The 18825-nt window shown below is 34.3% G+C and overlaps 1 protein-coding gene and 1 long non-coding RNA gene across 3 annotated transcripts; both read right to left on the bottom strand.

The window, feature by feature from the left end:
• Window positions 1-3690: 3690 nt before the first annotated feature.
• On the bottom strand, window positions 3691-6102 carry LOC123707687 (U2 small nuclear ribonucleoprotein A'). The gene is made up of 6 exons (XM_045657959.1): window positions 5884-6102; window positions 5442-5589; window positions 4992-5156; window positions 4705-4889; window positions 4404-4553; window positions 3691-3898 (listed from the first exon to the last, which is right to left on the bottom strand). The coding sequence occupies exons 1-6, from the start codon at window positions 5963-5965 to the stop codon at window positions 3858-3860; spliced, it is 771 nt and encodes a 256-aa protein (XP_045513915.1). The 5' UTR covers window positions 5966-6102; the 3' UTR covers window positions 3691-3857.
• A 2982-nt stretch (window positions 6103-9084) lies between these two features.
• LOC123707241 lies at window positions 9085-10119 on the bottom strand. Of its 2 annotated transcripts, none has more exons than XR_006753467.1 (2): window positions 9923-10119; window positions 9085-9631 (listed from the first exon to the last, which is right to left on the bottom strand). It is a non-coding gene; the product is annotated as an uncharacterized LOC123707241 (long non-coding RNA). The 2 variants fall into 2 exon arrangements; XR_006753466.1 differs by having other exon boundaries at window positions 9777-10119.
• Between the last annotated feature and the right edge of the window lie 8706 nt (window positions 10120-18825).

Here is an 18825-nt window from a genome sequence, read left to right on the forward strand (position 1 = left end):
TTTAATAGCTATTTTTGTTTGACACGACGAGGTCGGGAAAAAAAATATTCTAGATCCGTAAGACTGTTAGGTTTCGGGATAAAAACTGCTTCTAAAATCGAAGAGTCTTTGCTTTGTGTATTTGTTGCAGTAAAATCAATTTTAAAAACCGTGTGCTTTAATATACAAATCGTGTGAATAGTCTCCATTTGCCTTCCATTTGATAAGTACCTACTAGTGCTTTTCGAGAGTAGGTATGCCAAACAGACCTCGTGTGTGTGAGTTCCTGTCGAGTTGGAGATTTTGTGGTGGCAACACTCTCGGGACGTAACTCCGACGATTTGGGAAATCGTCACGCTTATAAGTGATCGATGTGTACAGCCATGGCACGTACAAACATAGGAATTTGTCAAGCTTGTAAATGAGCAAGAATGTACGAACCTTGGCACGTGCATAGGGATCATCACGCTTATAAACTAAGAAAGCCTGAGTGAGCAAAATGTACAGCCTTGGCTCGTACAGACACTCTCAATGCCAGAGGGCTCGCGAGTGCGTTGCTGGCCTTTTAAGAATTTGTACGCTCTTTTCTTGAAAGACCCTAAGTCGAATTGGTTCGGAAATACTTCAGTGGGCAGCTGGTTCCACTTGAACAAAAATTGCCTTGAAAAACGCTCAGTTGTGGAACGGCGGACGTCGAGGTGATACGGGTGGAATTTTGTATTCTACCTCGACGTCCGAAGATGAAACTCAGCTGCAGGTATTAATCCGAACAACTCCTCTGAACACTCTCCATGGTAAATGCGGTAGAAGATGCAGAGTGACCCCACATCTCTACGCAACGCCAAAGGATCTAGCCGCTCGGAGAGGGATTGGTCATCGACGATTCGAACCGCTCTTCGTTGGATACGGTCAAGTGGAAGGAGCTGGTACTGGGGAGCCCCCGCCCAGAGGTGAGAACAGTATTCCATGTGGGGCCGTATTTGCGCTTTATAGAGTTGCAAGCGGTGGCCCGGAGTGAAGTACCGTCTATCCGTCGCCTTGCTGAGCACACCAAGCTTTTTGGAGGCTAATTTAGCCTTTCCCTCCAAATGACCGCGAAACTGAATGTCGTTTGATATGCCAACGCCAAGTATTCCGATGCTGGCTGTGGCTTCAAGAATAGTGTTTCGCGGAAAACGCGCAAATTTGGGTCTTCTTGGGGATAAATTGGACTAGGTTTAGTCTACCCCAGTCCGAGACTCCACGTAGTAGAGTTTGGACTTCAGACACAAGTTAGTTCCGGTACTCATCGACAACTGCCCGAGAAATACCTGCCCGGCCAGTGTAAAGAGTATCCCCACTGCTGTCGTCCGCATAGCAATGAATGTATGAATATATGTTTTGTTTACCTAAACGAATAAATAAATACTTCGCTGCTACGTTGGTCGCGTGATAGCGAGCTGCTTTTTCAATTTAAACTTTGACTGCAATCTTGGACCGGACCAGGAATTATAACTGCTTTAAAATACCACAGAAAATGTTATTCTGGCTCAGCATAACCGACACGTCGAGGTAAAATGTCGCTGATCCGCAAATCCACAGTCAAATGAAACTGACAGCTTCCCTTGTAAATATTAAAAGCTTCAATAAAAATACTAAAGCAACTTAAAATGCACCGATTAATGGTTCCATACAATAATATGCGTCGACATAAATGTTGCATAAAAATGGCGACCTCGACCAAAACACAATTGTAATATGAAAACTAGTAAATTCGACATTTATTTATACGAATGAAAGCATAAATCAGTTTTCTGTTTCATTCATTTCATTTAATCTAATAGACAAGTAGGTGATCAGCCTCCTGTACCTGACGCACGGCGACTGTTTGGGTTTAAGGCAAGCCGGTTTCCTCACGATGTATTCCTTCACCGTTCGAGCGAACGTTAAATGCACACACAGAAAGAAAGCACAGCCGGGGATCAAACCTACGACTCAGGGATGAGAGTCGCACGTTGAAGCCACTAGGCCAACATTTGCCCTATTTTTTCATAACTCGTTCTAAAGTTGGTTTTGACAGAGGATATCGGAGTAAAAAGGGTCATAAAACTGCCTGAATGTCATTTGGACCACCCACCTAAGTATCACCACTTTCGAGGGTCTAATCAACGATAAACAAAACCTTGGATTCTTACCTTCGGAATCTATATCCATAAGGAACCTACACAGCTGGATAAAACGGAGTTAAAATTTCACCTCCTCTATCAATGGCACACCACCCTTTTATTTTAATGCAAGGCATATAGATGGAATATGTATATTTTCGTAACAGTACAAGGATAATGTAATGAACTACTTGCTATAAAAATATATTTATACAAAATTAGATTTTTTTCTTCAGTATACCCCATATCATTTCTACGGGTTTCAAAAGGCAATTATTTTAATAGGTTTAAAGAGTCTTAAAACTTCATGACCGTGCGATTTTAATTCTTCATCTATCTCATATAAGGGCGCAGACATGTTTTATACTTCACTACTTCAAGTATTTTTTTATTAAATTTTCGAGTCTGACTAAAAGTAGAATAGAAGAAATTTAAAGTGTCAATCATCAATGTAAGAGGCAATCCACCAAAAAAATATCGATCGATCGGATCGATATGAAGTAAGATATATAAAGAAATATTATTCGCCGCAGAAAGGAAAAGTTTAGAGAGTTGGAAACCCAAAACAAAATCTTTGAAGAAACTCTCGAAATGCAAACAAGTACAATAAAACAACTAGAGAGGAACTCGTGATGAAAAAACCTGCTTAATTTTTGAGTCGAGAAAAATAAAATGAAAGAAGCGTTGTGGGCTTAATCGATAAATTTATAAATACTTATGACTTTGATGCTGTTTATGTCGCATTTCTCATGAAGACTGGGTGAAATCCTATACCAATCTCACCCTCGATAACAGCGGAGAAAGCTGGATTAAGTGCATGTGTGGGCTCTGAGCTTTTCATAATTGCGATGGTAGAGTTTGACACGTGGATGTGTGACTTTTATATGTGAATTAAGGAATATCTTTCATTTTATACAAATTTTAAATTTGAGCTTATTTGATATCATAGGTATATATTTTTATTATAGATATAAACTATAATAATATACATTAAACTTATTAGTTATTTTATTTTGTAAAACTAATATATTTTACAAAAGGCTGTTTATTAATATGCATAAATGTATGAGTGATAAGTAATAAGTTGTTAAACAAAACGGCACCGCCTCCTGTAAAAATGCTCAATGAGAACTATACATTGTATTTACTAAATACAAGTTTTTGTTTGTAGTAAAAACAAATAAATAATGTGACCAAACGGCTTATCAGATATTATTCAAATATTGCTAATGGCTTAAGATCGTTGAAATTTAAATATTGATTAAAGCAACGGCCTAAACCATGAGTTTGTATATAAGGGACCGTAAGTATGCGCTACATGATTTGACCAGGTCCAAATACCCTAAAATAATTCTTGTAAAATATGATGGTCTCCTCCTTTTTACTTAAGCCGAGCCTTCGATTTATCAACTTAAAAAAATGCGTTGTGTAAATTTCGTACCATATCAGTTCACTAACATTGGTGAAAATTCTTTATAAATATTTTCAAGTTTGATTTAGTTATTTTTACTTGCCTATGTAAAGTCTATATTTATTTAGGATTGGAGGTATAAATGAAAGAATAACAATTGTTAAAAAACTTTTTATTAAAAAGGGGTAGTTTCAAGATGTAAAGGATCTAGTGTAGTATGTTCTCTTTTCGCCTAATAACCTGTTCCAATCAGCTTGCATGGACCAAGTTTCGTATCTGTCCCTTATATAACTTAATATCTAAACTATACCAAACCTTACTAACTATCGGCCATTTTGATTTGTCTCCATCTCCTCTTCCACTTCTGGAAAATAGGATCAAATAATTAGTATTCAGAAAAAAATATCTTGTATGCTTCCTTTTTGGACTGCTTGCTGGCATGAAAATAATATATTAATAACATTGTTAAGGCCAGAACAAAAAAAATGCTATTTACTATTATAATAAATAAATTGTCAAATTGCAGTTCAAAATAAAAACTAGATTAAAATGGGAATGTAAAAATTCATATAAGTAGCAAGATACAAATCACATCAGCATGCAATGATTTTTTGGGGTATTGTGTGCTAAACTTTAAAAAATACTCAGTCAAATAATATTTCCTGCAGCAAAGAGGCATAACCAAGTAATGAAGACAAATTGAAAATGAAACCTTTAGTTCTTCAATAGTGCATGAGGCAAAAAAATTGCAATTGCTTCTAATCATTTCAATAAAAAGTGCTTTATGAAACTGTTAGACCTGGATACTACAACATAAATGGGCTTAAAAACACAAAATAATTTGAATGTAGTAGATAGTTCTATATTACCTTGTCCATTGGTCTGTGTTGGAGGTTGTAGAGGTTTTTGTCCTGGTATTTGACCAGCTTGTAACATTCTTGTCAACCGCTCCACTTCCTGGAGGGATGAAGCATTCTTTATAGCCTCTCGTATCTTGTGAATTTCTTGGGGTGTAAGACCTAGAGATAAAGAAAAACATTTATGTAGATAAATATCTGTGTGAAATTATTATTATTCTATGTAAGATAAATAATATAATTTGATTAATACATATAGAAAAACAGAAATATTTCTCCATTTGCATAGTTACAGTAACTGGTAAATACACACTTGTGACTTTGGGATCTGGCATATTGCCTCCAGGAACAAATGTCTTCGCTTTTCTTATAATTTCCTTTTGCATTTCCTTTCCTTTCTTGCTCTTAAACAGATTATTTGCCTCTTCCCTTTCTTTCTGCTTTATTTTTCTGAAGTCTAATAATTTTAGTCCAGGTAGTTTAAAAGCAATATAGGCTCTGAAATTTTAAGAGTAGTTTAGCTTAATACTATATTTCAACATTAAAGTGTGTGTTTTGATCATTAGATAATATGTTATTACTTCATCGAGTATATCTTACCTATAATGTTGTTTATTTGCAACTGGGTTATGCATCAAAGACAATGTCTTTAGTTTTGACAATGAAGCCAATGGATCTAAGTCGCCAAGCTCAGCTATATTATTGTTTGTTAAGATAAGTGTATCCAAGTTTGGTAAATACTGTTCTAGATTTTCTCCAATTCGACTGAAATTTTTAATGTTATTTGAAATGATTGCCTAACCCTTTTTGTTGGTGTATGGTAAAACAGTCAGCCATGCTAATGTATGGGAAACAGTTTAGCCAGATATGGTGGGTAGTGTGGGTAGTATACATTTTTGAAAAGTAAGAACATCTTGAACATACTTATAATCACAAATTAACATAGAAAAAAAAGGTTACACAGTTGATAGTGAAAGAAAGTACAATGTAATAACTCTTAAGTAAGAAAAATTGTCAGAGAAATAGCCAGATTACAAAATAAGTACTTACACAATTCTATTATTATTAAAGAACATGCATTTTAGTCTCTTTAATAAAGGAAACCCATCCAATTTGCGAATATCATTTTCAGAATAATCAATTGTATCAAACTGGTCGAGAGTGGCGCCCATATTTTCAATTTGAGGTATTTTGTAACCTGAAAAGTAATATTTAAAACTTGACATTAGGTTTTTATGTATATATGATATATGATATATATATATATATATATATATATATATATAAGAATAATAAACTGTTTGTATTTTACGACAATACAAATAAAATTACTCGGCTTTTCTTTAAAACTGACTCAAGTTTGATGATTCAATCCCCAACATAGATAAACATAAATAAGTCTGGCAAATTACATAATTAAAATAGGGGAATATAAAAAACGTAAATTAAAGAGATATGTATTTAAAATAAAAATATATTGCAAAATTCTAACCTCTTAAGTCCAACTCACGATCCCGACACGGATTCATATATTGCATCGAACTTTGTATCAATTCAATTGTAAGTTTCACCATTTTGAAAAATAGTTTAGAAAACAATATCAAGTTTATAGAAAATCGTAGTGATCTAGCGATATTGAAAGACAACTTTCAGCAGCGGTTATATGTGAATTTTAGCATAATTTTTAGTTTACAAACTTAACCATAGACTATATCAATTAACGAATGACTTGACAGTGCATGATAGTTGACAGTTAGTTAACAGCATGGAACAAAATATTCTGACGAGTTGACAATTTGGTCCAGAGATTACGAAGCTTCCTTTATCAACCTAAAGAAATATACAGATAGAATATTTGTTTGATTAATTTTCATCCATTAAAAAGATTTTTAACTTCTAAAAACTTGAAGGAAGAGGTTTATAGTTCGACGGATGTGTTTTTTTACCACAACATCGTTAACATAGTATAAGCGTAAATAACCTAACTGGAGTATTAAACTAGGTTCATTCTCACCGTAAATTCACTTATGACATTTAAACATCGGCTGTCTATTTTAGAGCCTAAACGCACGACTCTCAACCGTAATGCCATGCATTCGAGCTCCAGCTCGTCTCAAAAACCAGCATAACATGCCTAAGGCTTAAAAGCAAATATGTCAGGCAATTACGCAACCCACATCCAGATATAAAAAATTAAGCCCAAAACTACGAGTTGCACTTATGTGTATTTTATTATTATTAATAATAGTCATTTTGAATTTAATAAAGTTCGATTTATTTTTATATGTGACTGTAGTATTTAACTTAAAAATAAACTATTTACATCACACACATAACACAGCAAAATATTATAATAAGAATTAGAATAAAACAACCTAATTAAAAAAAAGTAAATAAAATTTTTACCTTGGTTTTTATAGTCCCTATCCCTTTATTGTCCCTATCATTGTTTTGAGATTGGTTCTATTTAGGCTTAGAAGTCGCTTTGTCAGTTGTGGGTTCACTGTGACATCATTTACTTCGACAATAATCGTTCAGAAAAAATAATATTATAACTATAAAAAAATAGTCGTAACTACATTAAATAATAATTATATTGTTCAGACGTTAGTTCGCAAAACTGATAGGGCCGTTTTCTTTCCGAACGAACTCTAGCATGACATAGGTATAATAAAACTGGGGAAAGTTGACAACGGAGCTTTCTTATTATAAGAGTTTTCGGTAATTTTAAGGTTTTTACCTCCATACACAAACAATAATATATCGTATTGTTTCAATATGTTATTAGGAACAAACGTTTCTATAGGATTCTGATCAATTATTTCGAATATAAATTAAACGTTACTATAAAACATAATCTTAATTTACTTCTACAACTTTCTTACTCTGTACATTAAAATAAGAAATAACTTTGCTACGAAGAATAGCTATCGTAATAAATCTTCAATTTATTTACCCTCTCTAAACAAATTAATCACCAACTTTACACGAATTCTGCAAATGTTTGTTTTTGTTTTGCTTATTTCTTTAGAATAATGATACATCTGGTTTCTGCTACACTGTACAGTCAGACACTTGCGGCATAAATTAATTTTTTATCTTAAGTCACGTTATATAAAGGTTATTATATATTATATATAATTAAATTATTAAGATAGTGACCTTAGTAATACATATCCGTACATAAGTACCTACGCTTAACATATTGTATTAAATAGGCATAATATATTAAAATTTTGTCATTTCTTGTCATTCAGGTACATTGTAGGTTTTTGGAGGGAAAAGGCGTAAATACAAAGTTTATCATGCTACTGAATAAGGAAAATTACAGTAAATATTTCCGTCTAAAATCATTAAAATGAAAGTCAAAAAAGCCTGTTTCAGTCTTTCTTTTTTTACAATTTTTTTTTAATAAAGTAAGTTTAAGCATTACCAACACAAATACTTATCATTGTATAACATTCTTCATTAGCACCACTAACGATGGCTTATCTCAGGCTGGTCTACGTAATCGGGAACAGCCTATTCTAGGGCAGAGTGAGCGCGGGTAAGGCCGAGGCCGGGGGCAAGCGATGGCGGGTGTCGGTGGGCAGCCGGGCGCAGTGTCGCACGCGCCGCCCGCGGCCGCAGACCGCTCCGTTGCTCCGCCGAGCCCCGCCCTCCCGCTCTGCCGCACCACGCGTCCGCTGGGCGCGCCGTGCGGGCCGCGGGCCCGGCCCGCGAGCCTGCTCCTGCTCGCCGCGTGGCTGGTGGTCGTCCGAGCCGACCCCGCCTGTCCTCAGCCTCCTCAGCTCTGCGCCTCCTGCCGGTCCTACGAAAGCGCGCGCGAGCACAGCCTCAAAGTGATACGCGAGAGCCTACTCGCCAAGCTTGGCTTCGCCCAGGCTCCCAACACTACGGGACGGCAGCTGCCCCGAGTGCCTGCAGATCTCATTAAACGCTACGAGATGAGGCCTCCGCCTCCCGGCGTGCAGGCCGATGCGCCGGCGCTGTCGCGGACGTTTGTCACCCACACGGAACAGGACGACTTCTTAGCTCGCACCGATAATGTCCTCGTATTTGCCCGTTAGTAACTATTACTTACATAAATTTATTATTTTATTACGCTATTTCAAAGAGCAGTGTGATAGAGCCAAATATTAAAAATTACATTCCAGTTATTAACAGCAGTCTTGGACAGTCGATCGTAGTATTATGTCGATACTAACTAATTGCTATTAATTAAGATTGTGAAGCAGGACACAAGTATGTAAAAATCAGACAATGGTTGCGTTTGCTAGATATCGACGGAGTTTTAGTTAGTGGAAGTAGAAAAGACTCCACGTGCGGGTGCCTATTCGCCTAAAATGGTCAACGTAGTTCATTGACAGGCACGTGTGCAGCTTATAGGGTAAGGAACTCTATGATCGCCTTACGCACTGCCAATTTTAATTAGCCAAAAATTGCCTTGAATATGAACCAGCCTACTGTAATTGTCAAGCGGCTTCGTGCGGATTTATTGCGTGACCATTCGGTTGTGACTTGTGATCTTAATTCTTTAGTAGTTTTTTCTGCTATATGTATGTGTAAAAAAATAAATTCACACGTACCTATTTGAATATATTTCTCGTAACGTTCAGCAATATACTTACTAGGCTCCCGAGTGCTTGAATTATTAAACATAAAACGTGTAACGATCTTTTTAAAACAAATATCCGCCAAATCTTAATTTATTAAAACTGTAATGTTAACATAGAAGCAATTAAGGTAAACAATAATTATATTGAACGAGGTTATCGGAGTGCATGCAAATACATAATATGATGCTAAAGTAAGGGGCTTCGACCGCTTACGATAACGAAATCAACTATGAACTACGAATATATGTACCCAATTGTTATCACACAATAATAATGAATATTATAGACATTATTAATTAAGAATTACATAATGATATAGCATATTGTAAAAAGCCAGTAGAACGAGCAAAATTATTTGCATTCTTATAGTTTATAACTAAGCGCGGTATTTAATTTATGAGTGTAGTATATTATTAAGCTGAATATTATAATTAAACTGAATAATAAGAAACCATGAAATAAACTTAATTGCTAATATTTGCGAGCTGTCAGAGTTTGCAACAATACATTTTGTGTGTTAGTTAACCAGTGCGTATACGTGCAATGTTTGTGTGTGATTAATCCGCTAATGTATCTAGATTTTATGGAGTGCGTGGCCGCCACCACAAAACTTCTTGAATCCTGGAATACATTTTTGGTTTAATTTAATTTTGATCGCATATGTGACTGGAATTAAAGGTAAACATATCTAATACTAATATTTTTTGTTTTAGCCAAGTAGAATATTAGCAATAGGGTATAATTCTTATTACAGTAAATTTATTACCAATTATAATACAGCTTTCACGTGTTCTTTTTGACATTATAATTAATTATAAGATCTATAGTCTTTATGTTTAATATTAAAAATCATTGTAAGAAACAACAAAATTACAGTAAATTATATTAACGATTATAAAATGGAATCTTTACCATCTCTGTTTCCATGGTAACCACATAGCGGCAACAAAGATAATGTTGATCTGATTATCAAACAGAGTACGGTCTGTTATTTCCAACTTAAATAGGCCACGATCTAATTTATTGTATTAAACGATAATTAACGAAAAATTTCTACTACCGCTTATAACATTATTGCTAAATTAAATTCTAATAAGAGACTATATATAAGTCAGTAAATGACTGAATTGAGAACGAAAGAACGTGATCCTTAATTTAGACTTTAGTCAATCATAGACAATATTCTAACCACTAACAAATGATTTGCTAGTCTGTGGGCTTAGGTGCGCGGAATACGGAACATGATCTTGAAATCGGCTTGCAAACTACGCCTCCGTAAGTCCCTGTTACTGGGTGACACAATTTCTGGCATTACCTAATAACCTCTTCGCATCCTATCAGGAATTAGAGCACACATTGAATTGACACAAAATTATCTACGATTATAATGTAAAGGAGGATTAGGCCTACTGGGGACACCTCTGTAAAAAAAACGCACCTCGGGTTCTTACCTCCAAGGTGGTGTGGAAAATGAACCAAGATATCTGAATACTAAAACAATTTCAACCGAATAAAGACATGAGTCACAAATAAAATAACTTTTATTAAGACTGTGTAGTAAGGGCGTCTTGAAAACATTAATTTTGCTAAAGAAGGTTTTATATTCGTTGACGTATTTTTGGTCTGAATTAGTAAAATAATATATAAACAAGAGTAAAGCTCCGTTATATACGTTAAGTAAGTTATATGTATTTAAATGTAATGATAACATTTAAAAATAATGAACTGGATTCACGACTAACCACAATGATATAAATCTCATTTGGGTTTATATTTATTGTTTACTAACTATGCTTTTAAGTGTCTATAAGATTTTGCTGATAATATATAAAATCAACTACATAGTTAAACGGGAGTTAATCTGATATAGGCAAGAGGTATAAGGTACGATAGTAGAATATGTTATAGTCAATCATATACTGTATAATATATGTAATAAATTTGTCAAGATAGCGGAATATTAATATTTATAATCTCCAGCAATGAAATTCCCAAATATTGGTTTCATACAACTTCGTCATTTTATAAATATCATCTCTTATCGTACAACGCAAGGACATGTCACTATTTGCGTACATTAATAGCATATATTTTTACATTGCAGTGATCACTGCGTGCAAATGAGCTAAAAGTAATATTCGCACTGATTCTATTTATGTTCTAGTTGATCTTTGCTCTGAGGAGGGCTTTTATAATAACCACTGTAGTGATTAAGCTTTGCTGGAAATGCTAAGACAAGGGGGAAGATGTTTCCGGTATTATATCTTTAAATATAATATACTATATACATACGCCATAATTATTATGTGCTAGATGCTAGAAACAGAATATGACCAAGATTTGTAAGAAGTACTGGAAACTTCATATTTATTTATTTATTTACAGCTAGCATGGTATTTCGACTAATAATAAAAAAAAACTATTCTACAATTAAGTTATTAATCTTTTCTGTCATAATCATAGTATAACCCCACATATGCTTCAAAAATGCAAATACATTCTTATCCCTTAAATAAGTTTTAAGTAATCGCATTCAACGACAATATAGTAACTTGTACTGTTGTTTACCGTTTAAAGCCTAATTTAGCAATGGAAACCGTAGCTAAATTAGTAAAAGCTTATCAAATCTTATAAGTAAACTTAGTTCACAACTAACAAATTTATGAGGGATTATCTGAGTTCCACGAGGTCTATGACGTATCCGTCTAGATATGAGCAATGCCTGCGTTTACAAAGAGGCCATTTGGTATGATCGATTGTTTTGGCTGCCTTCGTCACCTTAATTGCTCAAAATCAGACCGTCTCGTCTTTAAGGCCATTGGAAATTAGAGGTTATGGCTGACGGAATACGACTCTTTAGTCTTAAACCTTTGAAAGGTCTAATCTAGAAGCCCTTGAAATTTTTGTATAGATCTCTTTGACAAAATTAATAGTGGTTTTATTTTATTAGGATCAGATATATACACAATAAAAATGCCAATAACATATAGGTAGTGTGTGAACCCAAAATGTTTATGTTTGAATTTAATGTTTTTAAATTAATAATAAATAAATATAAGTGTTCGTATAATTTTGCGATTTTTAAAGAGAGACTTCGAGACGCGTGACTTCGAGAATGAGATTTGTGTTAATTGTAGAGGGAACTAAGAAGACAAAAGTAAAAGAGATCTTATTATTATAGCAATTATACTCTTTGCTGAAATCCAAACACAGACAATTTCAGTGTTGAATCGCAACGATTTCTCTTCATAGACAAGTTTAGAACCATCGAAATTATTTCGAAAGACTTATCGCAACCTAGGATGTCATGGTGTAAGATGTCAAAGGCAAAAAGTTGCAAAAATACTCATTTAACCGACTGTACCCAAGGACATTTGTTCAAATTATACATATAGAGATATATGTATGTATAATTTGAACAACTGTCTAGACTGAGTTCTTTGATCCCACTGTGTCAGTTTTATAATTACTTCAGTGACATGAAATGATTTGATTCTGTAATGTTTGATTGTTATACATTTGTTTTCATTTTAGTTAATGTTTTGAATAAATATTGTAATCGATTCATTTCCAACACACGAATATAAAGTACATATTAATATATATAAGTACAATAACATAGTAATAATATTTAAGCATTTTTAAAAAAAAAGTTAAAACAAATTTAAAAAATATCATCCCTGTGGCAGTGTACCTTTAAAGCTGGCAGCATTTCCTCGCTGTATTGCAATAATTATTCTTTGAGCGAGAAAAGCACCAGCTCTAGGTCTCACTACTCAACGGTCTATCTACTACCTCTTCAATTAGCGGGTGCACTTAAGCCCCACGGCAAAAGAGTTATAATTAGGTCCGAAAGCTGTTCCGACATATTATATGTAGGAGTTTTAAAACTTCATCCAGTATTTAAGTTTAGGTTTAATTGAATTTAATCTTTGATGTTAATGAGATAGCCCTTGGAAATGCACTTGGGTTTAGATAAAGTCAATATATGGTGTACTTTATGTCACAATAATAATAAATACAACAATAATAATATTCACTGGCAAATACAATTTACTTAATTTCAACGTAAGTGATAACATACTGGTTAATCAACAGCCAGTTGATTCAAGTTATCTTCCAACATAAGTCCAACACAAGCAACTTCCAGCACAAGGGGTGATCTTCTCGATCCTTCCGGCAGATCGTTTGCCCATCTCTTTATTTGACGGCCTCTTTTCCGTCTCCCATCTCTGGGCCACCTATGACATCTTTCGCCCATTTTCCCTTTTTCGACCCAAATTGAATTGGCATATCATGCCAATTCAATTTTTAGCTTTTGTTACCACTGAATATTTTTGTCCATCTGCCAGGCCTTCGTATGTTCGACATACTGTCACAATAACTACCTTAAATATATCATACCTTAACTATACCCCGTATATTCAGTGTAAAGTAACTAATAGAGAATTTATATAGATTTAATTGTATTATTGTTAATACATACAATGCGAAAACAAGTACAAAGAAGAGAAATAACATCCGCCTATAAGCCATAAAGCCTAAATATTGCCCTTTACTTACGTAAGTGATTGAAAAGCATGCGAATCTTTGCAGCTGAGCCCGCATGAGACCACCCTCACTTTGCAAAAAATAACCCTAACGATAATTCAGACCGACCTGAATTAAAACTATAATTGTTGAATTACTTAGAGAAACATGTAACAAAACTGCTAATTGAATTTTTTTGCTCAGGTAACTGGTAAAGGCACACCGTTGAAAATTCAAAATAAAAGAAGAACGATAATTTATTTAACATTGGTAATTATCTATTGCCCATGAAATATCAGAAATCTAAGGGCCAACAATTCATAGGTTCATTAGAAAATAATAAAGATGGAAAATAGGTAGGCAACTATTAATCCAATAAAACGGAAAAGAGAGAATAAATTAGTGAAAAATAATACTTATCCAGTAGTCTTGGCCTTAGAATTTGAGAAGCAAATACGCACTACATATTTAAATAAATTCTCTACCGAACATAACCGTGATCAACTCAGTGACTCAACATTTTTATTTTCATAGGTTTTGAGTACTTTAGAGCGTTCAGCGAAGTCTTTCGTTCATCTTTCATTTTGTTCCTTTGGAATAGAGTCTCTTAGGTCATGGTCATTCGAGTGCACAGGCACTAATTAAAGATTTATGTTGGCAACTGGTGAACTGTACCGGTGACCACAGAGGCCAGCAATATAAATGTATTCAAAATGTAAGTACGTATATGAAACCATTCCGCTACCCAACTTCAAAATTACAGTACAATGGAACAAAACTTCAAACAGACAGCACCTATCGTGTGTCAGCAATTTGTGCAATTGGAATTCTTATTAGTACGTGCAATTGACCACGTACAACAACACCGACCACACCACATCATAGAAAAAGCAAACCCATGTTCCTAGTCCAACCATAAGTTCTGTCACAAATGAAAATGCATTGTATTAAATGAAGTAATGTAATATTATTAACATTTGTACCTACATATTTATTAAAGTCCCACCAAAGATATAAAAAAATATTCTATTCGAAATGGAAACCCTTGGCTTTTATGTGCCTTGGGACCAGGTGCAAAATCCCGCTGAAAAGTATATTTAAAAAAAATGTATTGCTGAGAGGTTTCATAACATGATTCAAGACTGTATCTTGATACGCTTTGGCTGAAGTTTTCACTACTTTTTTACAAAAATGTACTTTTGTGACTCCTTGATAATACACACTCCACCAATCCATCACTGACGCTGGATGCTGACCATGTTGTACCTTTCGGATCACTTGAGCAGCTTCATTAGAACTGTGAGCGTACAATTTATCATTCAGCATATTGTAGTGCATGCATTCTTGTGGGTTTTCATCGGCAAGAGGATATTTCGGTGCTTTTCACATACGGATCGCGATAGAAGGCGTTTTGATCGATTCACTCTCTTTAATTGTAAAGATTGATTAAGGGCATGTGCTATACATCGATGACAAGCACCGAGCTTCAGGTCTTGTTTTATAATACAAGACAGAGTTCTAGCGAGAATCTTCAATTCTCACGATAAGATCTTAATGGGTTTTCGACAAATTCTGGCCTTAACAGTATTAACAGCCTTTGTAGTTCTAACAGCACGTGGCAGCCCCGATCTTGTCTCAAAACTTCTCATTAAGAGAAGCAACATCTTGCTGGAACTGAAAGCATTCTTCTTGTGCAACAGAGGTTTAATTATAAAATTGTAAGTGTTGTGTCAAATGGATGAGACTAGCTACCACACAGGAAATCCTTTTGCAAGCGATTTCACTTTCTATTTTAAGTATACATTTTTTAAATGAAGTACTTATTATAAAAAAATTGTTTCTTTCTTATGTATACAGGACAGGTACTACTGGACCATAATTCAACAATTATTTTAGTGTTTCTATATATTTATTTTTAATTGTAATTATTATGTACTACTGTGTGTTTTTTGATAAAAAATTTATATACATGTAATAAATTCGCCTTTTTAGTTTTATTTTAATGATTATAATTAACCCACGCTTAATGCTGATAAGATTTTATTGTTAACGATGTTGAACACTGAGCAAGGAAATCGCAAGTTCAAATCAAAGTAAAATTAATTGGCAACAGGGCATACAGACTAAATTAATTTATTTAAATGGATTTTTTTTATTTTTATATTTTCGCCTGAACAAAAATACGTGATGCGTTACCGGCATTTAAAAAAAATCAGTTTGCTGAAAAAAAAAACCCCGAGCATACAGGGCGACAACTGGATCTGAAAGCAGGCATCAATCACGTGCTGTATGAATTGCAAGATGCAATTATGTCTCCGAATCAATTTAACAGTTGCGCTAGTCAATGCAATAGGCACCTTGGCACCAGAGGTTGTTAACCGAGTCGACATTACACGACAATTGAGGCCACTGTGTGAGCAAGTTCAAGAGCAATTTAGGTTCCGTAGGTCAGTTCGTCAAAGGTAACCGTCACTTTGGCTACAATAACTGCACTATTCGTCCATATTTTGAACGATTACATGGAACATACGCCAGCAATGAATTATGACCAACTTGGGATTGTATTGGCTATATATTCTGCAATACATCAATGATGAAGACACATCAAAGAATACTTTTTGCTTTTTCCGTTTAAATTAGTAACAATTTTAACTATTTAACATAGTTTAATCCGTGAAGCGGACTAAGAAAAGACGGAATTCGAGATGTGGTGTTGGAAGAGAATTTTGGCTATACCACTGCAAAAAGAACTAATAAATCCATCATCAAGACTGTCAACTATCATTTACAAACGGGTGCTCCGCTACTTTGGCCATATTGCCAGGAGAGAACCGGATAGTCTCGACAAACTGGTAAAGGTATGAGTGATGGCAGGAGAAATCGGGGTCGAACGCCTAGCCGTTGGTCTGGCTAAATTAAGACAATTTTGGGTCTCAACTTCCCTAATGCCCTGAGAGCTGAGGATAGAGTAGCGTAGCGTAGAGGCAGTCGACGTATCGGTTAGGGCTTTTCATGACAGGCACGACCTTCACTAGTGTAGAAGAATATAGTTCATATTGGAGTCGGGGGTTTAACAATTTTATATAACATTGTGTAGATAAAGAGTGGTGAAGCGTGTGATTGTAAACCGTGCGTTCAAACCTATAAACCAGTCGGTTTCCTTAAAGCTAATACTAATAATCAACTAGTTCAATCATCGATTTTTAAGTCGATTGCCAGTCACTATACGGTGTTCAACTTCATATGAGCAACTGTATATTAAGCAAAGCCCCGATTTGTACGTAGAATTAAGGATTAAGAAGCGCTTACGTAAGCCAACAGGATATCATTGGTCCATTAAGTTTAGAAACGTCATATTGTTGGACACATCTCAATCAGTTCTTAGTTAAATTCATTATTTGTCACACCAAGACACTAAAGTACCGTAAATAGCATAGTTACGACGTCGAGACGGATTTCCAGGAGTTAAGAGATACAGACAAAAAAAGAGGACACCATGAATTAACTGTCCGTCCGGAATAGTCTTACGCATAAGTATTATGAAAGTAATTTCTTGATTTTGCTTGTGAACCTTGCAACTTTTTTATAAGCACGTCCACGTAGTACAGAAGCTAATAGAGCAGATTTTTGTACATTGTATTTACAAAAAACATTTTTAAATTCTATAGTATGCGAAGATTACTAAATTTTTTAGCTACACTAAAATTTTATAAGTATTTTTTTATTTTTTATTAATAAAAGTCTTATTTTTTCCCTAAGAGATTACTTTATACTAATAATCTAGTTTTATATAATAATAATATAATTTAAGACCCCAGTAAAAGAAAAAAATCAATTAAAAAATATTGCATTCTCACCCTTAAAAAAATAAAAATGTACAGATTATATATCAAATATATTAAAATATAATAATACCTTACCTCTTCCAGCTTTTTACGCAATTATGATTTGTATCATTTCATTACCGAACAAACCCTCGTCCAATTGGCTTAATGATTAGCAATTCCTTTTCATGTCCTCAACCCTGCCGATTTGACACAAGATAAAATTATCTCCGATTGCAATATATTATGCACTTACCACAATGCACTGACGTCGATTTCAATTTGACCACATCCTGCTTTCTCAGATATTCTTATTATTATTGCAAAGTGGGATAATTTGTATAAACTGTTGGTATTATGAGGTTGAATTTATTAAGCCCCTACTGAAATTGAACAAGATGATTGTTCGCCTGTTTAGCTTTAGGAGAACATTTTTAATCGACGAATCTATGACTTAAGTGCTCTACTACGGTGTATTGCGATTTATGTGAAATTTAAGATGCCTTTGAAAGAATATTTACTAAGAAATAGTGAAGGCTGAATAACAAGTAAACATATCAGATTTGTTAGGATAAAATTGCCTTTGCTAACAGGCTTGCCTGCCTAAATTAGGGAGATAAATCAAATTATTTTATGTTGAGGAAAATTTAGTATTCAAAAAGGAGCGCGCATTGTTGTAGCGGTATCCATTGTGCATTGTTCGATATCTTTACTTTGATAGTATACAAATGGATTTTGGAGGTTTTAATAATATTTTATTGTAATAGAGTGTAACGGTTAATTTGCCTAGCGTTTCATTTATTTTTTGTTATTAATTTGACCAATGAGAATGACGTTAATTACAGTTAACTGTCTGTAATATTCATTGTCTACGTCTTAACTTCGTAGTAAATAAGGTTTTATTAGCTCTGAATTACAAAAAAACATGTCTGGATAAATCTTCAGAGACTGCTTGAAAATCTTATGTAATATTGAAATTCTACTGTAGCATGTTTAACAACAAATTTTTTATTTATTCAGTTCGTTCAGATCAAAGGCATGATTGAAATAATGGAAAAGGATTTATGTTTTATCATATACTTCTGTAGACTACCTAAACTTCATTTTTAATAAAGGTGCGTCAGAGTCCTTGTTATTATTAAGGTGACCGTCCATTGACATCTGCAATACGTTTTGATTTGCGCGGGCATTGGCGCCATTACATAAATTAGTTTACCCTTTTGGGACCAAATCTTTCAGTGACCGAAGCTAAAGGAAAAATACTTTTGTTCAGAATTCGGTCAAATAATATTGAGTCGCAAGTAGCAAATTTATCAGAATGTATATATTTCATATGAATTATTTCGTGTTTGTTGTATGCCAGCTGCGAGTATTATTACGAGAATACAGTAATAAGAATGGTCACCGTGACCACGCATGCAAAGCATGCATTAAAATTTAGAATTATGTAAATAATTATAA

This window comes from Pieris brassicae, chromosome 3 (genome assembly GCF_905147105.1).
Source record: "Pieris brassicae chromosome 3, ilPieBrab1.1, whole genome shotgun sequence".
Classification (NCBI taxonomy): domain Eukaryota; kingdom Metazoa; phylum Arthropoda; class Insecta; order Lepidoptera; family Pieridae; genus Pieris; species Pieris brassicae.